Below are 18069 nucleotides of genomic sequence, written 5' to 3' on the forward strand. Positions count from 1 at the left end.
ATCCTTGAGTGGGCTTGACCTTGTCCCTGGGCTCTCCTTCAAGGAAACAATCCACTACCCTTATCACCCGGGTCGCCCAATTCATAACAGTAGCAAAATTACTGTTAAGAAGTAGCAGCGAAAATAATTTTATGGTTGGTGGGGGGGCGGATCACCACAACATGAGGAACTGTATTAAAGGGTCGAGGCATTAGGATCTAGATAGATAACCCCCAGGGAGAATAACCTCTGACCGGCTTGCATTGACCTCCAGGTGTACAAGCATTTACCGTGTGTAGCAAGCAGCATCTTAGGTTTGGCATATATTTGGGGGAGACATCGTGGGGGGAAACCCTTTTTCATCCTGCATCCCTCTCCCTTTGCCTCTCGTACGCGTGCGTGATGTGTGTGCGCGCGTGCGCATACATAATAAGGAAAACCCTATCCCAAAGAGGATTGCATTCACAAGGGTTAGGATTTCTGACACATATACCCAGTTCACACCATAGCATTATCGAATTCAGCTTTGTCTTGCAGCATAAGTACAGTGGGCCACATCGGACCCCTCTTGGTACTTCTGTATCACTTCAGACCCTTTCCAATCTGAAGAAGGAACAACATGGTACATTTTATACGGACAAACGCTTCAGGCACCTGTGATGTTGAGTTTGCAGAGCCCAACACAGTTATTTCCCTGAACTGTTACCCTAAGTGGAAATAATCAGAGATCTCATTTTGCTGGAAGTCAGTGCTGTGGGTACCTAGCATTGTCTTTGTTGAAGACAGCACTATCGATACTTTGTCAAGCACAGCTATCAGGTATCTTGATGAGATGTAAAGGTGCCCTGACAAGTGCCTGATTAAAATAGCCAATAAATAGCAACGACAAAAATAGTTTATCACCTTATGCCAGCAAATTAATGGAAAGATATTAAAGAACAGACTGGAAACCTATCTAGATGAAGCAGTGGGAAATGGCTAAGTATGAGAATGGATTGTAACACTTAGTTTTCTCAAGTTAGTAAGGCGTTTCAAATTACAGCTGACTCCATGAGGAGTCAGAACCATGCCCCTCCCCAAAGGTCCTTATTAGGTGCTACCTATGTGAAACTAAGCACCGCATCTGATATGCTTGCTTGCTTTTAATCATTCAATGAAGGAATAGTGAGATAGCTGTAATAGGTTTTGGCTCTATCTGCAAAAATTCACCCTTAAGGCAATTATCAGCTCCTTGATCTGTCTTTGATTTTTCTTTACCCCTGATCTCTGATGTTATTTTATGTAAGCAACAAAAGTCCCCGTAGAAGAATAAGCCCATGAGCTTGTATTTTGATGCGTAAGCATGGGGGAAGCAGTTTGTTTATTACTGCAAACCTGAAAGGATTAGCTGGCACTCCTTGAAAATCTCTGGAAAGCATCCCATTAAACTTGACTGCATTTGGGGCATAGATTTACTGCCCTTAATTTCTGCTTTGATTTATTAACAAGTGCATTTGTATGAAGCTGTAATTTATTCCTGCCTAAAGGTATAAAGCTTTGTTCTTGCTTTTAGCAAATTTCCACTCAGAGCTTTTGCCTTCTATAATTTCAGAGCAACCAATAAAGTACTTTCAAGAAGGGTCAGTAATTTCACGCAGAGATTAAGCACCCAAAACAATGAACTTTGTTAAATTAAAAAAAAAAAGTATTTCTGTGTGTGGAGTGCAAATATAATAGAAAAATATTAATATAAGTGGCAGGTCTAGTTATTGTTGAATTAATTACTTTTATGCATTCTTGGGTTCTGACTCAGCATTTTTTAATGAAAATTGTAAAGTGGGTAAAGGGAGAACAGTGGTCAGTGTAAGACATGAACAAAAAAGTTATGAATTATCAGGGGTTCATGAGGGAGGGTGGGGGAAGGGGGAAATGAGCTGATACCAAGAGCTCAAGTAGAAAGAAAATGTTTTGAAAATGATGATGGCAACATATGTACAAATGTGCTTAACACAATGGATGTATGTATGCATTGTGATAAGAGTTGTACGAGCCCCTAATAAAAGGATTTAAACAAAGAGAAAGTTGAAATACCAAAACAAAGAATAATGCAATAGTCATATACCCACCACTCAGCACTGACTTGTCTGATGTATACTTTTCCTTTTACATGAAACAAAGCATTGCAAATAAAGCTGACGTTCTCTGCCATCCCTCCCCATCTGTCAAATTGCTCTAAGCGAATCGGCACACTGTTTTGTTTTAAACCATTTTATTGGCATATAATGCATATATCATACAATTCAGTATTTAATCACTCAAGAAGAGTTGTACAATCATCACCACAGTCAATTTTAGGATATTTTCTTCATTCTTGTATTCATCGTGCCAAGTAATAACAATAACAAAGTAAAACAAATCAGAAACCTCAATTGAGAAGAAAGCAAAAAATATTAAAAACTAGAACAAATTTAAAATAGATCAAAAGGGAGGTCAAACGATAAGGTGCTAAATTGTAACCTAACTGCATTTGCATTAACCCACTTCCCAAGGCATTCTGCCCAGTAGCAAAGCTATTCCCATCCCGATCTGTGGTCAGAACCATGTAGCACACTGGTTCTTCATGGCTGTTTATATTAATGTTCTAGTAGATCTTACCCTTAAGAGTATATTGGTCCTAGGAATTTTTAGAGAGAAATCATAGTTAATAGCTTTTTAAGCAAGTTATGAAATCTTGTTTAAATCTATCCTAAATGAAATTTGTGATATATGATATTCTGGCTAATTAAAAGAGCAGGTAGAGATAGATAGCTACCATCTAGTTGACTTCATTTTATGATCTTTTGTGCCAAAACTAAAACCAAAACCACCACTGCCTTATAGATTCTGATTCTTAGTGACCCTGTAGGACAGAGTAGAACTATCCCACAAGGCTCCAAAGTCTGCTGTTGTAGGGAAGAGGCCACCTTATCTCTGTCCTGTGGAACAGTTGATGGATTCACACCGCCAATTTTCAGGTTAGTAGCCAAGCATTTTAACCACTGCCTGCCACCAGAGCCTAGATCCGTGGTTCTCAAACCTTCCTAATGCTGTGACCCTTGAATACAGTTCCTCATGTTGTGGTGACCCCCAATCATAAAATTATTTTCGTTGCTACTTCATAACTGTAATTTTGCTACTGTTATGAATTGGGCGACCCCTGTGAAAGGGTTTTTCGACCCCAAAGGGGTTGCGACCTACAGGTTGAGAACCGCTACTCTAGATGCCATGCATGATAGAAGGAATTATACCCAGTCCTGTATCATCCTCATGGTCATCTGTGTGATGAGTCCATTGTTTCAGCTCTTATTATTTTTTGAATCATTTTGTTGACTCTCACAGCTCTTACCACAATCCATCCAACTATCCAGTATGTTAAGCACATTTGTACATATGTTGCCATCATCATTTTCAAAACATTTTCTTTCTACTTGAGCCCTTGGTATCAGCTCATATCCCCCCTCTCTCTTCCTCCCTTCCTTCCTCCCTCATGAGCCCTTGATAATTTATAATTTTTTTCCCATATCTTACACCAGCCACTTTATCCCTTTACCCATTTTTCTGTTGTCCATCTCCCTGAGAGGGGGTTATATGTAGATCATTGTGATCAGTTCCCCCTTTATCCCTCCATCTTCCCTTTATCCTCCTGGTATCTATACTCTCATTATTGGTCCTGAGGGTTTATCTGTCCTGGATTCCCTGTGTTTCAAGCTCTTATCTGTACCAGTGTACATGCTCTGGTCTAGCCGGATTTGTAAGGTAGACTTGGGATCATGATAGTGGGGGGAAGACTAGAGGAAAGTTGTATGTTTTGTTGGTGCTATGCTGTATCCTGACTGGCTCGTCTCTTCCTTGTGACCCTTCTGTGAGGGGATGTCCAATTGTCTATATTTGGTATTGTGTTTTGGCTGGTATGCCAATCCATTGTATCCAGCATCTCCCTTATCCTTGCTGGCCCTCTACTTCATCACACAGGATGTCTTCCCCCAAAACTGAGCTCTCATGAGTATTACAGAGCAAGCCATGTGGCCAGTGTCCTGCTGTCATTTGTGAGGTTGCTGGGGCTGTTTTCAGAAGTAGATCTTTCTAGTCTGAAAGCTCTACTGAAACTTGTCCTCTATGAGTGGCCCTGCTGGTATTTGAAATACTGATGACAGCTTTTCAGCGTCACAGCAACATGCAGGCCACATGGCATGACAAATTGACAGATGACTGATGGGTTGAAAGATAGCAATTATTTTAATGCTCTTTATAATCCACAAAGCACCAAATTCACAATTTTTTAAATGTTAAAGTTCATTATTTCACCTTAAAATCATAGGAATGGGGCTCCAATCCAGGCCCATTGCTAAGAAATCCCACCTGTTTCTTAACATTGCAGCTATAATATTTCACAGTATCTCATACTCAGTATGTTCAAAATAGAATTTGCAGCATTCCTACCAGCCATGGTCAGGGAATGGTACTCAGTTACCTAACCTAGCAATCTGGTTGCCAATCCTGACTGACACTCACTTTCTTACCCTCTCCCACATCCAATCATTTACCTACTTCTTTTTGTTTCTGAGTGCCCGTTTCATTCTAAATCTCTTCTCTGGATTCCTTTCTTCACAATACAGCTTCTGCTGTATATTGATGTCCTCTGGAAGACTCTTCCATTTCTTTTTAGGTTTTACTAATTGATGGCTTCTGATTTAATTTCAAACGTGATTGCCTGAGAGAAGCCATTTCTCACTACCTCCTTTAACTCTCTCACAAGATTCAACCAGCTTGCCTTAGGTTCTTTTTAGCGCCGTCTATTTACCACATATACTCGAGTATAAGCCGAGTTTTCCAGCACATTTTTTAAACAATTTATTAGGGCTCATACAATTCTTATCACAGTTAATACATATACATACATCAATTTTATAAAGCACATCTGTACAGTCTTTGCCCTAATCATTTTTTCTCCTCTTTTCTTTTTTTACATTTTATTAGGGACTCATACAACTCTTATCACAATCCATACATATACATACATCAATTGTATAAAGCACATCCATACATTCCCTGCCCCAATCATTCTCAAAGCATTTGCTCTCCACTTAAGCCCCTTGCATCAGGTCCTCTTTTTTTTTCCCCCTCCCTCCCCTTTCCCCCCTCCCTCATGTGCCCTTGGTAATTTATACATCGTTATTTTGTCCTATCTTGCCCTATCCGGAGTCTCCCTTCCCCCCTTCTCTGCTGTCCCTCTCCCAGGGAAGAGGTCACATGTGGATCCTTGTAATCAGTTCCCCCTTTCCAACCCACTCACCCTCCACTCTCCCAGCATCGTCCCTCACACCCTTGGTCCTGAAGGTATCATCCACCCTGGATTCCCTGTACCTCCAACCCTCATATGTACCAGTGTACAGCCTCTGTCCTATCCAGCCCTGCAAGGTAGAATTCGGATCATGGTAGTTGGGGGGAGGAAGCATCCAGGATCTGGGGGAAAGCTGTGTTCTTCATCGGTACTACCTCGCACCCTAATTAACCCATCTCCTCTCCTAAACCCCTCTATGAGGAGATCTCCATTGGCCGACACTTGGGCCTTGGGTCTCCACTCTGCACTTCCCCCTTCATTTAATATGGTATATATATACATACATATACACACATATACACATACATACACACACATATCTTTTTTTTGCATGATGCCTTATACCTGGTCCCTTGTCCAGCACATTTTTATGCCATTTTTGTGGTAAAATTAGGTACCTTGCCAGATATTCGAGTTGACTTGTACTTGAGTATATACAGTAGGTAGCTAGTTGTACCTTCCATTATAATGTAAGCACCATGAAGACAGGGGCATTCGCTCTTATACAGTGTCAATCCCAGCTTTGTACTCAGGTTAGTGAATGAGTGAAGCTGTTTCCTTCCTGGTCCAACATAGTCTATTCAGGTGCCATCTCCCCTCAGAAATCCATCTCTTAGTAGGAATAGGTAGGTGCTCTCTCGCCATTATTCCTGTAGCATCATGAGTAGCTCCACAGCCCCTTTAGTCAGATTATTGTATAACTGTTGGTCTATATATCTTTCTCTTTCTCTTTTTCCCCCCACAGATAAGATCTTTTATTTGTCATCATTAAAAGTCTGACTTTTAAGTAGATTCTTGAACTGTTGGCTCATCACCATAAGCTCGTTCCACTTTAGCACTTGTTTCATCTCCAGTAGTTTTTCTAGAGCTACCACCTTCACTATAAAGGTCCATGAATTTTCCCTATTCAAACATGGGCTTCATCATTTTCACTTTTCTGAAAAACACATCATGGAGATAAGTAGATTGGCCTTTTCTATGTCTTCCCCATTGCTGTCTGGAATCAATTTATTGACCTCTTCTTTGAAGTCATTTGTCTGCAATTTTCAGGTTACGATTTCCATCATTTTTTCTTGGATTTGGTGAACCTTTTAGTGCTGAGCATAAAAGGTCTTCTGCATGTGATTGTTGTGTTTGCTAGTTAAACCAACCCAGAACAGACGAAGTGGGTAGCCATCAGCAGTCTTGACATCAACATGAGCTTCAGTCATGGTCTGCTGTTTTTGGACCATGGAGCTCATTTTGTCCTGCATGTAAGATCCATGCCAGGGAAGCTGGTCGGGCAGTTTCTGCCCTGAATGTTCTCGGTAATCAGCTTGAATTTTCTACGTGCTACTTCATTGTTCTGCAGACCAGCAAGGGCCCACCTCCAAAACTTGACCCTCGAGGCCATCAAATGGAATTTGGGTTCCTTGAGTCCTGGTGACTAGTATTTTTCCAATATTTCATATATTAACATAGCTCGTGCTTTCACATCGTATCAATCTTTCTTAGAAAATGGGTCAATCACTTTCTTCTTAGCTCCTTTTTTGCCACTTTTGGTAAGGCGCTTGTTCTTGCTGACCTCCTTGGTGCCACACCGAGAGCCAAGAAGCCACGCCTTTCTTTCCTTCTAGATCAGCGGTTCTCAACCTGTGGGTCGTGACCCCTTTGGGGGGTAGAATAACTCTTTCACAGGAGTCACCCGATTCATAGCAGTAGCAAAATGACAGTTATGAAGTAGCAACGAACATAATGTTATGGTTGGGAGTCACCACCACATGAGGAACTGTGTGAAAGGGTGGCGGGGTCAGGAAGGCTGAGAACCACTGTTCAGGTCGTGAACTCTCCAAAGGAAGGCATTTTTGTCCTCCTTGCCTTTTTATTGCCAGTATCTAATGCAGTGTTTGGCAACAAATAAATGTTTCTTAAACTGACCAATTGTTTTAAATTTTTGTGAATAATTTATCTGTGTCATAAGGAAGAGGTCATGGGAGTCTTAAAATTACAGAAAACGTAATATGGGGTTACAAAAAATTTAAACTTACTGTGAAAGAATTCAGAGAGAAGGTGAGCCTATTTCATCACTCACACCAGGAGAGGGAGCCCCTTTTGGCTACAGTGTTTGTCATCGGTGGCAATCTGACCACCAGTCACAATTTGGATTTTTCAAAGTCCAATTCTGGGAGGGACAGCAGAGAGCAGAAAGGTTAGTGAGCAGCAGCGTTGGGGGATAGCAACTGAAGGTTGGCCGCCGGGGCTCCACTCCACCCCAGGTGCTTGTCGTTCCTGACAGTGTCTACAATTTCTTCCTCCTCGGATTTTGTTTTTCATGAATTTTAAATTGTGGAGTTGGTGGGGAGTTTACATTTCAGTTCTTAGATATACTTTTTTGTTTGTGGGAAGAGAATCTAAGGAAAATCTCACATCTGTTATTTGTAGCATAGAAACTCATTCCTCACGTGGAGCAAACTTTTTGGCAAGCTTTTCCTATAAATGTTTGAATGTGTTCTCAAGAAAGTTATAAACCCTCAAGGGGATATGTGGCAGCTGTTCAAAAAACAGTTTGAGTTGTAATTTTGTGGTTTATGATCTCAGAAAAGCCTATCAATTAAATCAAATCTCTGTGTTGACTTTGTAAGTGTTATGACTTTGTATTACCTGATTGATGTAAAAAGAGGTTGACTTAGGACATGGTCCTGTACCTCAGCTATTGTTTTTCCTTGCTTGTTTGTTCATTTGTTTATTCATTAATTTAAAAAATACTCGGGTGCTATGTATTATGTTAAAATAAATTTGAATTTAGCCTGGAGCAAGATGATTCATATCATCCACCTTAGAACGTTTATTAACTGTAGTAAATGCGCCAGGTGAGTTTTATTCATAACCTCAGCAAAGATCTCTTTGAGTTGTCCTTATGATGAAACCAGCCTTAATTTGAAAGCAGAATTTTGTAAAGATCCTGCCATGGCCTTTCTCTACACAGTCACTCCCAAGGCTAGGAGTTAACACTGGTGCCCCTCGAAAATTCAGGTTATTCATGGTTTTTAGGTGAGTCTTTATCTTAATCTTCCCAAATATACATAGCAAAAATAAGTAAACTCCAAAACGAACCTCAGCTTCCATCAAGTAGTTTCTGAGTCATGGTGACCATACAGACAGGTAGAACTGCCCCTGAGAGTTTCTGAGACAGTAGCTGTTTACGGGAGTAGACAGCCTCATCTTTTCCCTGCAAAAAAAATAAGTAATCCTACCTTAATTCTTTCAGTTTCATATTAAATGATGTGAAAGTAAAATTTTAAAATTCACTGACATTCTGATGCTGATCTCCATGGATTTTGCTTTTATCATTGTTGTTAATCACTATTTATTATGATCCCAAATGGTACTTAATTTCATGTGTGGTATTCTGGAATGTTTAATGTTTTTTTAATGTACTAATCCTTGAGTAGAGTGCAGTCTAGAGAGGAAACAAAACTAAAGTATTAATAACACGTGACTATATGTAATAAAAATAAAGTGGCGCAAAGCTTTAATTGCGTGCAGCATCATAAAGACTATTTAGAGGAAAAATGACGTTTTTAATGGTATTTTTTAATGGTATTTAAAGGATGAGAAGAACACTTTTAAGAGAGAGTTAAGGAAGGCCTTCTGTGGTAGCATTTCCATAAAGATGTAAAGGAAATAAAAGGAGTGTTTTGGTTATCTGTTGCTGTGTGACAAACCACCCCAATGCTGAGTGACAGACGTGGGACGTGGCAGTTGTTTCCCATAAAGCACAGTGGTAGAGGGTTGAGGGACTGTGAGCAGTAGAGTGTCACAGCTACTCGGCTCTGCTCTTGAAGCGTCACAGTGCCAGAGACCATCATAAACAAGTGGGCATGACTATGTTCCAGTAGAACTTTACTTACAAAAAACCAGGGGCAGACCCTTGATTTAGAACAATACATTTGTATGTATTCTACTTACAAGTCTAAAATTGGGTATGTTCTGAAGGGGTCGCCCCTTCTGGGTAATTCTTGGTGACAGCAGGGGCGCTCCAAAGACTGAGCACTAGGACCATCAGGTTTGCTCACTCACGTGCCTGGCTCCCTCCCGGCCAGGAACATAGTTGGAGCGCCTTTTGTCTCAGTGCGTCTCTGGAGCGTGGCAGCTTCTGTTCAGCCAGGTTTCTTACATGTCAGCTAAGGGCTCCTGGTGCTTGGGCCCAGAGAAGAGGGCCGTAGCTGTATTGTCTTTTCCAGGTCAGCCTCAGAAGTCACTCAGTGTTACGTTTCACTTCTGTTGCGTTCTATTTGATTGGCCAGAGAGAAGCTGAAGAGCCCTGCTGGCAGATGGCTACCTTTTGGGCTCTTAACCACAGATCCGTACTTGGAACTCCCCAGCTGCTCCGAGGGGCGAGATGAGGTGTTCAATCCCGTACAGAAACCCACAGCGGCTGTTATACTCTGCCCCATAGTCTCGTGGTGAGGTGGAATTTTGGAGGGATCAGCCCACTTGCCTATGTTTTTTTTTCTTTTTTTTTTTTGCCTATGTTTTTTAATTGCTGGTTTTGTAAATAAAGTTTTATTGGAACACAGCCTACACCTATTTATTTTGTGTGCTGTCAGTGCTTACTTCACACTGGAGCAACACGTTTGAATAGTTGTGACAAGGGCTGTTTAATCCAACGACAGATCCTAAAGTGTTTACTGTTGATACTTTTTTTTTTTTTAATTATTTTTTATTTTTTAACAAATTATTGGGGCTGATACAATTCTTTTCACAGTTCATACATATACATACATCAATTGTATAAAGCACATCTGTACAGTCTTTGCCCTAATCATTTTTTTCTCCTCTTTTCTTCATTTACATTTTATTAGGGACTCCAACAACTCTTACCACAATCCATACATATACATACATCAGTTGTATAAAGCACACCCATACATTCCCTGTCCCAATCATTCTCAAGGCATTTGCTCTTCACTTAAGCCCCTTGCATCAGGTCCTCTTTTTTTTTTTCCCCCCTCCCTCCCTTTTCCCCCCTCCCTCATATGCCCTTGGTAATTTATACCTCTTTACAGAAAATTTGCCAGCCCTTGGTGCAGCACTTAATGGCTGGCCTGAGTCAAGACTCCAGATCTTGAAGGGGAATGGGGTGGCAAGGAGCTAGAGATGTTGTTGAGGCTATTTTTGAAAAATACAATCTGCCACAGAGAGTGAGTCCTGTGGCTACACGGAGGAAGGTGGTTTCGGGCAAGAGGGTATGGTAGGTTTCGACAGGGTCGTAAACGTGCTTTCTTTGCCCCTCGATGAAAGCCACGCGGCCATTGTTGCTGCCGCAGAGGAGGTGAACTCGAGTAAAAGGAAGGAAGGAAGGGCAGAGCTTGCCGGAGCAAGGCACAGGTTTGCAGGCTCTAGTAAGGGCTGTCGGTTTTAGTGACATGAGAGGGAAGTTGTGAGATTACCATGATTTAACTCCGTTGTTGAAGGGTCACACTGGCTCTTACACGGTACAGGTTTGAGGGACCAGGACAAAAGACTAGTTTGAGGGATAGTAGAGTCATCCAGGTGAGAGTTGAAGATGACTTAGGTTCGGGGGATAAGAACAAAGATGCTGCTGCTGAGTGCTGCTGTGTTGACTGGGACTCAAGGCCCTGCCCACAGCAGGATGTAATGCTGCCCGGTCATGCACCATCCTCACAAGCACTGCTATGCTGAGCCACCTCATTGGTGGGTTTTCCTCTTTTTTCACTGATCTCGACAGTTACCAAGTGTGCTGCATCCTTTCCCAAGGACCAGTCTCTCCTAATAGCATGTAAAAAGTCGCACCATCCTCACGTTTAGGGAACACCCTGGCTGTACTTTTTGCAGGACAAATAAATTAGTTCATTCTTCTAGTAATCCTTGTTATATTCCGTATTCTCCACTAATACTATACTCCAGAGGCATCAATTCTTTTTAATAATTTTTGTCCAGCTTTTGCATGCTAGTCAGGTGATTGAAGATACCATGGTTTGGGTCGGGCACCCTTAGTCTTCAGAGCGACAGCTTTGCTTTTTCACACTCAAAAAGTTTTATTGGCAGCAGATTTGCCCAAAGCAAGTTGATTTTTTGACTGCTGCGTCCAAGTAAAATAGATTCCTTGGCAGTTTCCATCTTTTCTCCTGTCACATGATATTCCTTTGTGGTCCCCTTGTGGAGATTCGTGTTGTCTTTATGTTGAGTTGTAACCGTACTGAAGGCTGTAGTCTTTGATCTGCATTCATTAGTGATGCCTTTAAGTCCCCTTCACTTTCAACAAGGTTGTATTGTCTGCATATCACCAGTTGTTAATGAGTCTTCCTTCAATCCTGGTGCTGAGTTTTTCCTGTAGCAAATTTTTCAGATTATTTATGAATCATAACATACTATGGATAATGTGAGAAGAGGAATTTTATAACACTCCATTATACTTGTATGAAACATGTACAGGTACAGTTAATCAAACAGAACGAAGCGGTGTGCTTCATGGTTTGAAATCAGGAAAGGTGAGCATCAAGCCTGTATCATTTCACCAGGCTTATTCAGTCTGTGTGTTGAGTCAGTCATCCACGAAACTAGTCTATATACTTACATATGAAGGAGGATGACTCATTAACAACCCAAGACGTGCATATGACACAGCCTTGAAGCACTTAGTGATGAAAATCAGACCCTGTGGCCTTTAAATCACACCTCAACATGAAGAAGACAAATATTCACAATTGGGCCAAATAAGCAGCATAGTGATACATGGAGAAACAGCTGAAGAATGAGGGTAGATGTCATTTGATTCTGAATGTAGTTTTAATAGTAATAAAACATATAGGTTTAAATCATATCTTTTAATTTTTCTCACTCTGCCAAGGACCCCTTACTTCTTTTCTTGGAGCCATGTTGGGAAACCACTGTCTTCCTGCATTAAAACAGAGCTAATCCTACCCTTCCTGCTTGAAACCCTTCAGAGTCCTCGCTGGAATGAATCCCACCCTTCCTGCCCCCTGTATTGTGCCTCGCTTACACTCTCAGACCTTTGCGTTCTACCTATATCCCTTTGTAACTGAGGTCCTCTTCCTGTATTTTCATATAGCAGCCTACATCTACCTTGTCACTTTCCATATATTATAGTTTATGATTTTTCAGTGATCTCTTCCGTACAAGACTAGGATTTCTGAAGGGACAGGACCCATGTGTATCTCTCTCACCATCATGCTACTGCAGGGCCTAGCTCAAAGTAACAAAATGCCGGCACCTGTTCATCCCAGGCACATAATACCAGCAACAGTGTGAATGGAGGGCATTTAATTTCCAAGATGAATTCTATTTTCATCGTAATGTGAGGATTTGGGAGGTTTGAGATTATTTTAAATTTTATACCAGATTGGATATGAAATCGGGGGGGGGGGGGAAATTTTAAGGTAATAATGCACAGTGAAATTATTTCTATGCCAAAAGCATTTGCAATACAAAAATGGGAAGAAACATTTTTAAATGATTCTTGTTTGGACTAACTGAATTACAAGCTCCATTTACCATAGTATATTTTTTAATTTCTTATATTTCAAATGTTTTCAAGATTGGTTCTAATTTCCTGTGTATTGTAAATGTCTTAGATAAAATACCTCTAGCTCCTTAGATACTTTGGTTCCCACATTTGACACAGTTCTGGATTGTTCACAAGACTTAGAGCATAATCTTACTGAGACTAGCATAAAATGTCTTGTTTTTAATCCTACTGCTTCAGCCGTCAGGAGGCTAAATACAAGGTTGGCAGTTGAAAGCCGCTACACAAAAGGAAGCTGGAGTCTGACTACTCCTGTAAAGATTTGTAGTCCCAGAAACACTAAGTAGGACGGCCACAAGTTGGAATTGACTGGACAGTAGTGAGTTGGTTTCAGTCCATCAAAAGCTTAACAGTTTTGAAGCCTATTTTCTGCAGTGAAGGATTATGTTCAAAGTAGCAAGGATAATACCAATTTTCATTATTTCTTGTTTTACTTTTTCCCATTTATCAAATGGGCCTTCACTTCTCTATTACTTTGCAACATTATTCCAAAATAGTTAGGAAAGTATTGAATTATACGTAAATAACATAAATGGCCTGTGGACATTTTACAATCAAGTCACTGATGTTTAAGAAACCAAGGCCCAGGGAAAGTTCCATGACTAACTAAAGAGGTCACAAGCTCATTTAAAGGTATATTGGGACCAAATATAAGATACTCGTGTTCCTAGTAGAGCCCCTTACCAGGCAGTACAGATGTTCCCCGTTTACGTGTGTAATATTTTACAGATGTAAGACTACTGCTAATATTGGTAAATTTGGATAAAATTTCCTGAGCCCTCCTTTGTCACAGCACGAGCGGACACACATTTTCTGATTTCAAGTTATTTGCCTACTGGATTCTGATGCATTTCCCCGTCTTCTCCCACAGCTGTGCATGCCTAAAGGGCTGTCTTTCAGAACACAAAATGACAATAAAGATCCTCAGTTCCACTCATTCATCATCACCCGGGAAGATGGTTCTCGTACCTACGGCTTTGTTCTCACCTTTTACGAAGAGGTTACAAGTAAGCAGATGTGCACGGCCATGCAGACCCTGTACCAGATGCACAACGCGGAGCGCTGCAGCAGTGTGTGCGCCTCGTCCTCCTGCAGCACGGACTCGCTGGCGAGCAGCATCGACGAGGGGGATAGCACGTCCCTGCTGACACTCCAGAGATGCAACTCATATGACATCAGCAGAGACACCTTGTATGTGTCCAAGAGCATGTGCTTGATCACACCGCTGCCTTTCATGCAGGCCTGCAAGAAATTTCTTGCCCAGCTTCACGCGGCTGTGACCTCGCCGCAGCCCCCGCCCCTGCCGCTGGAGAGCTACATCCATAACATCCTTTATGAGGTGCCCCTCCCACCTCCAGGGAGATCACTGAAATTTTATGGTGTTTATGAGCCTGTCATCTGCCAGCGGCCCGGGCTCAGTGAACTCCCCCTCTCCGATTACCCTCTGCGGGAGGCCCTCGAGCTCCTGGGCCTGGAGAACCTGGTGCAGGTGTTTACCTGTGTGCTTTTAGAGATGCAGGTCCTGCTCTACTCACAAGGTAGGTCGCCTCGAGATTGACACTTCCAAACACACGGGTCTGCTCCCAACCTCTGTTTTCCTGCCCTCTGGTATTAGAGCCAAGTAATTGTCAAAGTCCTTTTCCTTTTTCAAAATCCTTTTCTGCTTGAAGTTAAGAGATCAAGGCTGAGAGCCTGCTTCTCTCTGAGGCGGCCGTGGTGGTAGAGGAAACAAGAAAGACTGCAAAAGCGTGAGATTGGGGTGGGAGTGAGGTATCTGCTTTTGAATGGGAGATGGCTCCTTCTGTGTCTGTAGTCATCATAAAGAAAATAGACTCCACGAGGGAATCCTGCAGCAGTGTGTGCACTTGCCATTCTTTACAGATTAGTAAAGCTTCGGTCCCAGCTGCTCGCGCATCGGCAAGGGGTAAAGGAGGTGGTTGGCGCAGTCAGCTCAGGGGGGCTCTGCCTGCCAACGGTGCGGTGCAAGAGAGTAAGCGGGCGTGAAGCAGGCGGGACTCTCCCAGCTCTGCCGCTTCTGCCAAGAGGTTGGTTTGTCTCCCTAGCCTTTTGTTTTCTTGTATTCTCAAAAGAATGTTATCCTACTGATATTTTAAATTTACAATCTCCCAGCATATACTTTAGAAACTGACTAAATTAATTTGTGTTGTGCCAGTTCATTTGCAGTAACAAAGGTCTCAGGACTAGAGTACTGGTTCCAAACCTGAATAGGAATTTATGGAAAAGGTAGAAATGCTGTGTCCTAGTGCATAGTGAATTAAAAGGAGTTTATAAAATGCTCACTGTGCATTGAGGACAAAGTCTGTGGCGTGTGTTTTCTGAATTCTGGGGCTAGCATTTCCCGAACCTGTATGTAGGCTGACAGAGCTCTGGTGCAGTCTCCTGACTGCCGCTGTCAAGCTTAGTAGGCCACTCCCCCCTTGTTTTCTATTTTAAATGATGTCAGCCTGAGCCAAGTTTGCTATATTTGTACTTCCCATCTTGTGTGTATGTTGACACTATTTGTGTGTTGACAGCCCTTCACAAGGTGGTATTTTCTTCAGTTTATCCTACATGTTTTGTTTTGATAAGAACGTGTTCCAATTTTTTTTGTCAGAAAATTAATCCTAATGACTTTCCTAAATCCTTTCTTTTCCTCTTGCTTCTACCTTCTTAGTGTCTATCATTACCTACACGTCATCCTTTGGTATCTGAAAGATTTGACTCTAAGGGATCCTTTTTCTATATCTTTCTGCCTTTTCTGGAGGAGGAGAAGACAGAAGAGTCCCTAGCAGGAGCCCGAGCCTGAAGCATAATGCTCTCAGTGTTGCAGACGCTCCTCTTACAAAGGGAGCCGGACGAGGCTCCTTACTCCCCTGAAGACTCCCCAGGGGCAGTTCTCCCCTGTCCTCAAGGGGTCCCGAGGAGTCACAATTGACTTGGTGGCAATGAGAGAGTGAGTGAGTGCATCTACAAAGGATCAATATACCATTACTTTCTTTTCATTTAGTATCAGTTAGTTTCCTAATGTTCTTCTTAGAGAAGCAGTCGTGCTGGTTTTGAAGTCATAACTATGCTACATTGAGAATCTCTACCGTTACTTGCTAATGGTAAACATGGCAAACTTACATAACCTTCCAAAGCGTCCATTTACCCATCTCTGTGAGGGCATCCAGGGCTGGGTGGTATGTTTGTGAAGTGCTTAGTTGCTGATCAAAAGCTTGGCTGTTCAAACCACCAAATGATTCCACAGAAGAAAGAGCTGGCTGCCTACATCCATGAATTGTGTGTAGCCTAGACTCTGGAGTGGTTCTGCCCTGCCCCATGGAACCACTGTGAGTCAGTAGACACAGCAGCACCTGAAAACAACAACATGGTTAATATGAGTTTAATTGTGCCCCCCCCCCAAAAAAAACTATGTGTTCTAAATCCAATCTCCATTCTTGTGGTTATAATCTCATTGGGAGTGGATTGTCTTTGTTAGAAGGCAAGATTAGTCTGTAATACACCTGAGTCAATCTCTTGAGGTATGAAAGAGATTAAATGCAAACTAGCAAGCTGAGTGGAGAGATGAGAGGTACCAGCCATTGGAAGGGAAAACCTAATGATCACTCATATTACTGTGATTGTTAGTACTTTTGTTAGTCCCACTTGCCTCTGTAGCAGGTTAAACACACATTAATTTGTGAGTGCCCCACTTTAATACTATGTGCTGTACCTTTTTTTAAGGTAGAAAATTTCCTTTATCACACCTCCTGTTAAAAAATGATGATAGGAATAAGAAGTTAAAAAAATGTATTGTTCTTAGGGTTCTAGTTCATATGTATACTGGTTTATTTCAAACCAAACCTGTGTAAACGTGCTTCTGCCAATCAGTTCTCTCAGTAATACTCGTGTCTTTGTCTCTTTACTCTCCCTGCCATTGAGTTGCTGCTGACCCATAGTGACCTTAAAGAACAGAGCAGAACTGCCCCTGTGGGTTTCTGACCCTTGACTCTTCACAGAAGTAGAAAAACCCCTTTTCCTCATGTAGTCTCATTAAGCTGTCATTAGCCATTCGCTCTAGCAAACATGATGACTTTGAGGAGATCTGGTGGGCCACTTAAACTTAAGACAGGAAGTCAACTCAGAAGATAATAGCAACTACTATTTCGGGGGATCCCCAAGGGGAAATCTTAGTAGCAATTTATTAAGAAGAAATTTTAAGAAAATGAATAATTGCATTGATGGGGAAAAGGCCAGGGAAGTCAAAGAAAGGATTTTTTTCTTTTTTCTTCATCATGACTTGCTCATTCTTCAAGGGTAGTGAAGGCTGTACTATAAGAATTTCCTTGGAAAATTTTACACCATCCATCCTGAACCCTGATCTTTTCCTCTTCTGGTCTCTTTCTGTGCCCTAAACTCCAAGAACATTGAAAAAGGGAGTGTGATGTGACAACTTCCAGGATGTCAGAACTGCCATTTTGACTTGGTATAAATCAGAGTACAGAATTCACGGGGGGAAGAGTTATAGATGGAAATGCTACCTTCAGAAATACATGCTACTAGATGGAGAATATGTCATGAAACAATAGCACCACTTTTTGATATTTCTGTTTACTAGAGGTTTCTTTTATTCTGTAACAATACTTTTTTACTTACCTTCATATGTAAGGCAGTGTGGAAAAGTTCATCAAATGCCCCTGACACCAGAACTAGATAGTACCCAAGTACCACTACCAGTAGCTCTGAAAAGGATCACATTAAAAGATTTTGGAGAGGATGGGGAGAAAATATGGTGGAGCAAAACTCAAAATCATTTTTACAATGACCAAGCTTGCTGGTTAGACTGAGACTGGAAGAACCCCCAAGACAATGGCTCTTTTTCACGCTGCAGGTTTGGAAATGAACTCACCCCACATCTCTGTTTTCTTCCCAACACTAGATAGGTCTTTAAGGGGGTCAATAACACTGTAGATTGTCCACCTAAAAATCCAACCATTAAAATTTTTTTTCTTTTAAAATCCATCCATTTGAGATCAAACAGGCAAGCAAAGACCAAGTTCAGAAAGATGAAGAGAAGGAGAAATGGTAGTGCAAAGCACAGGGAGGACGGGGAGTAAGTGATGTTGTGGTGCGGGGTTGCAGTCAATGAGGTGAAACCAAATGATCTGCTCTATAAATCTTCACCCAATTCAGAGTAAAA

At 41.6% G+C, this 18069-nt stretch overlaps 1 protein-coding gene across 3 annotated transcripts in view; it reads left to right on the forward strand.

Moving 5' to 3' along the window:
- The window catches only part of DENND5B (DENN domain containing 5B), a 171872-nt gene that overhangs the window by 65729 nt on the left and 88074 nt on the right, over nucleotides 1–18069 (forward strand). For all 3 annotated transcript variants that reach the window (XM_075551910.1, XM_075551911.1, XM_075551909.1), the window contains one exon: nucleotides 13759–14425. In XM_075551910.1, coding sequence (XP_075408025.1) covers nucleotides 13759–14425 — 667 coding nt within the window. The remainder of the gene's footprint in view (nucleotides 1–13758; nucleotides 14426–18069) is intronic.

The sequence above is a fragment of the Tenrec ecaudatus genome, chromosome 6 (genome assembly GCF_050624435.1).
Source record: "Tenrec ecaudatus isolate mTenEca1 chromosome 6, mTenEca1.hap1, whole genome shotgun sequence".
In the NCBI taxonomy this organism is placed as follows: Eukaryota; Metazoa; Chordata; class Mammalia; order Afrosoricida; family Tenrecidae; genus Tenrec; species Tenrec ecaudatus.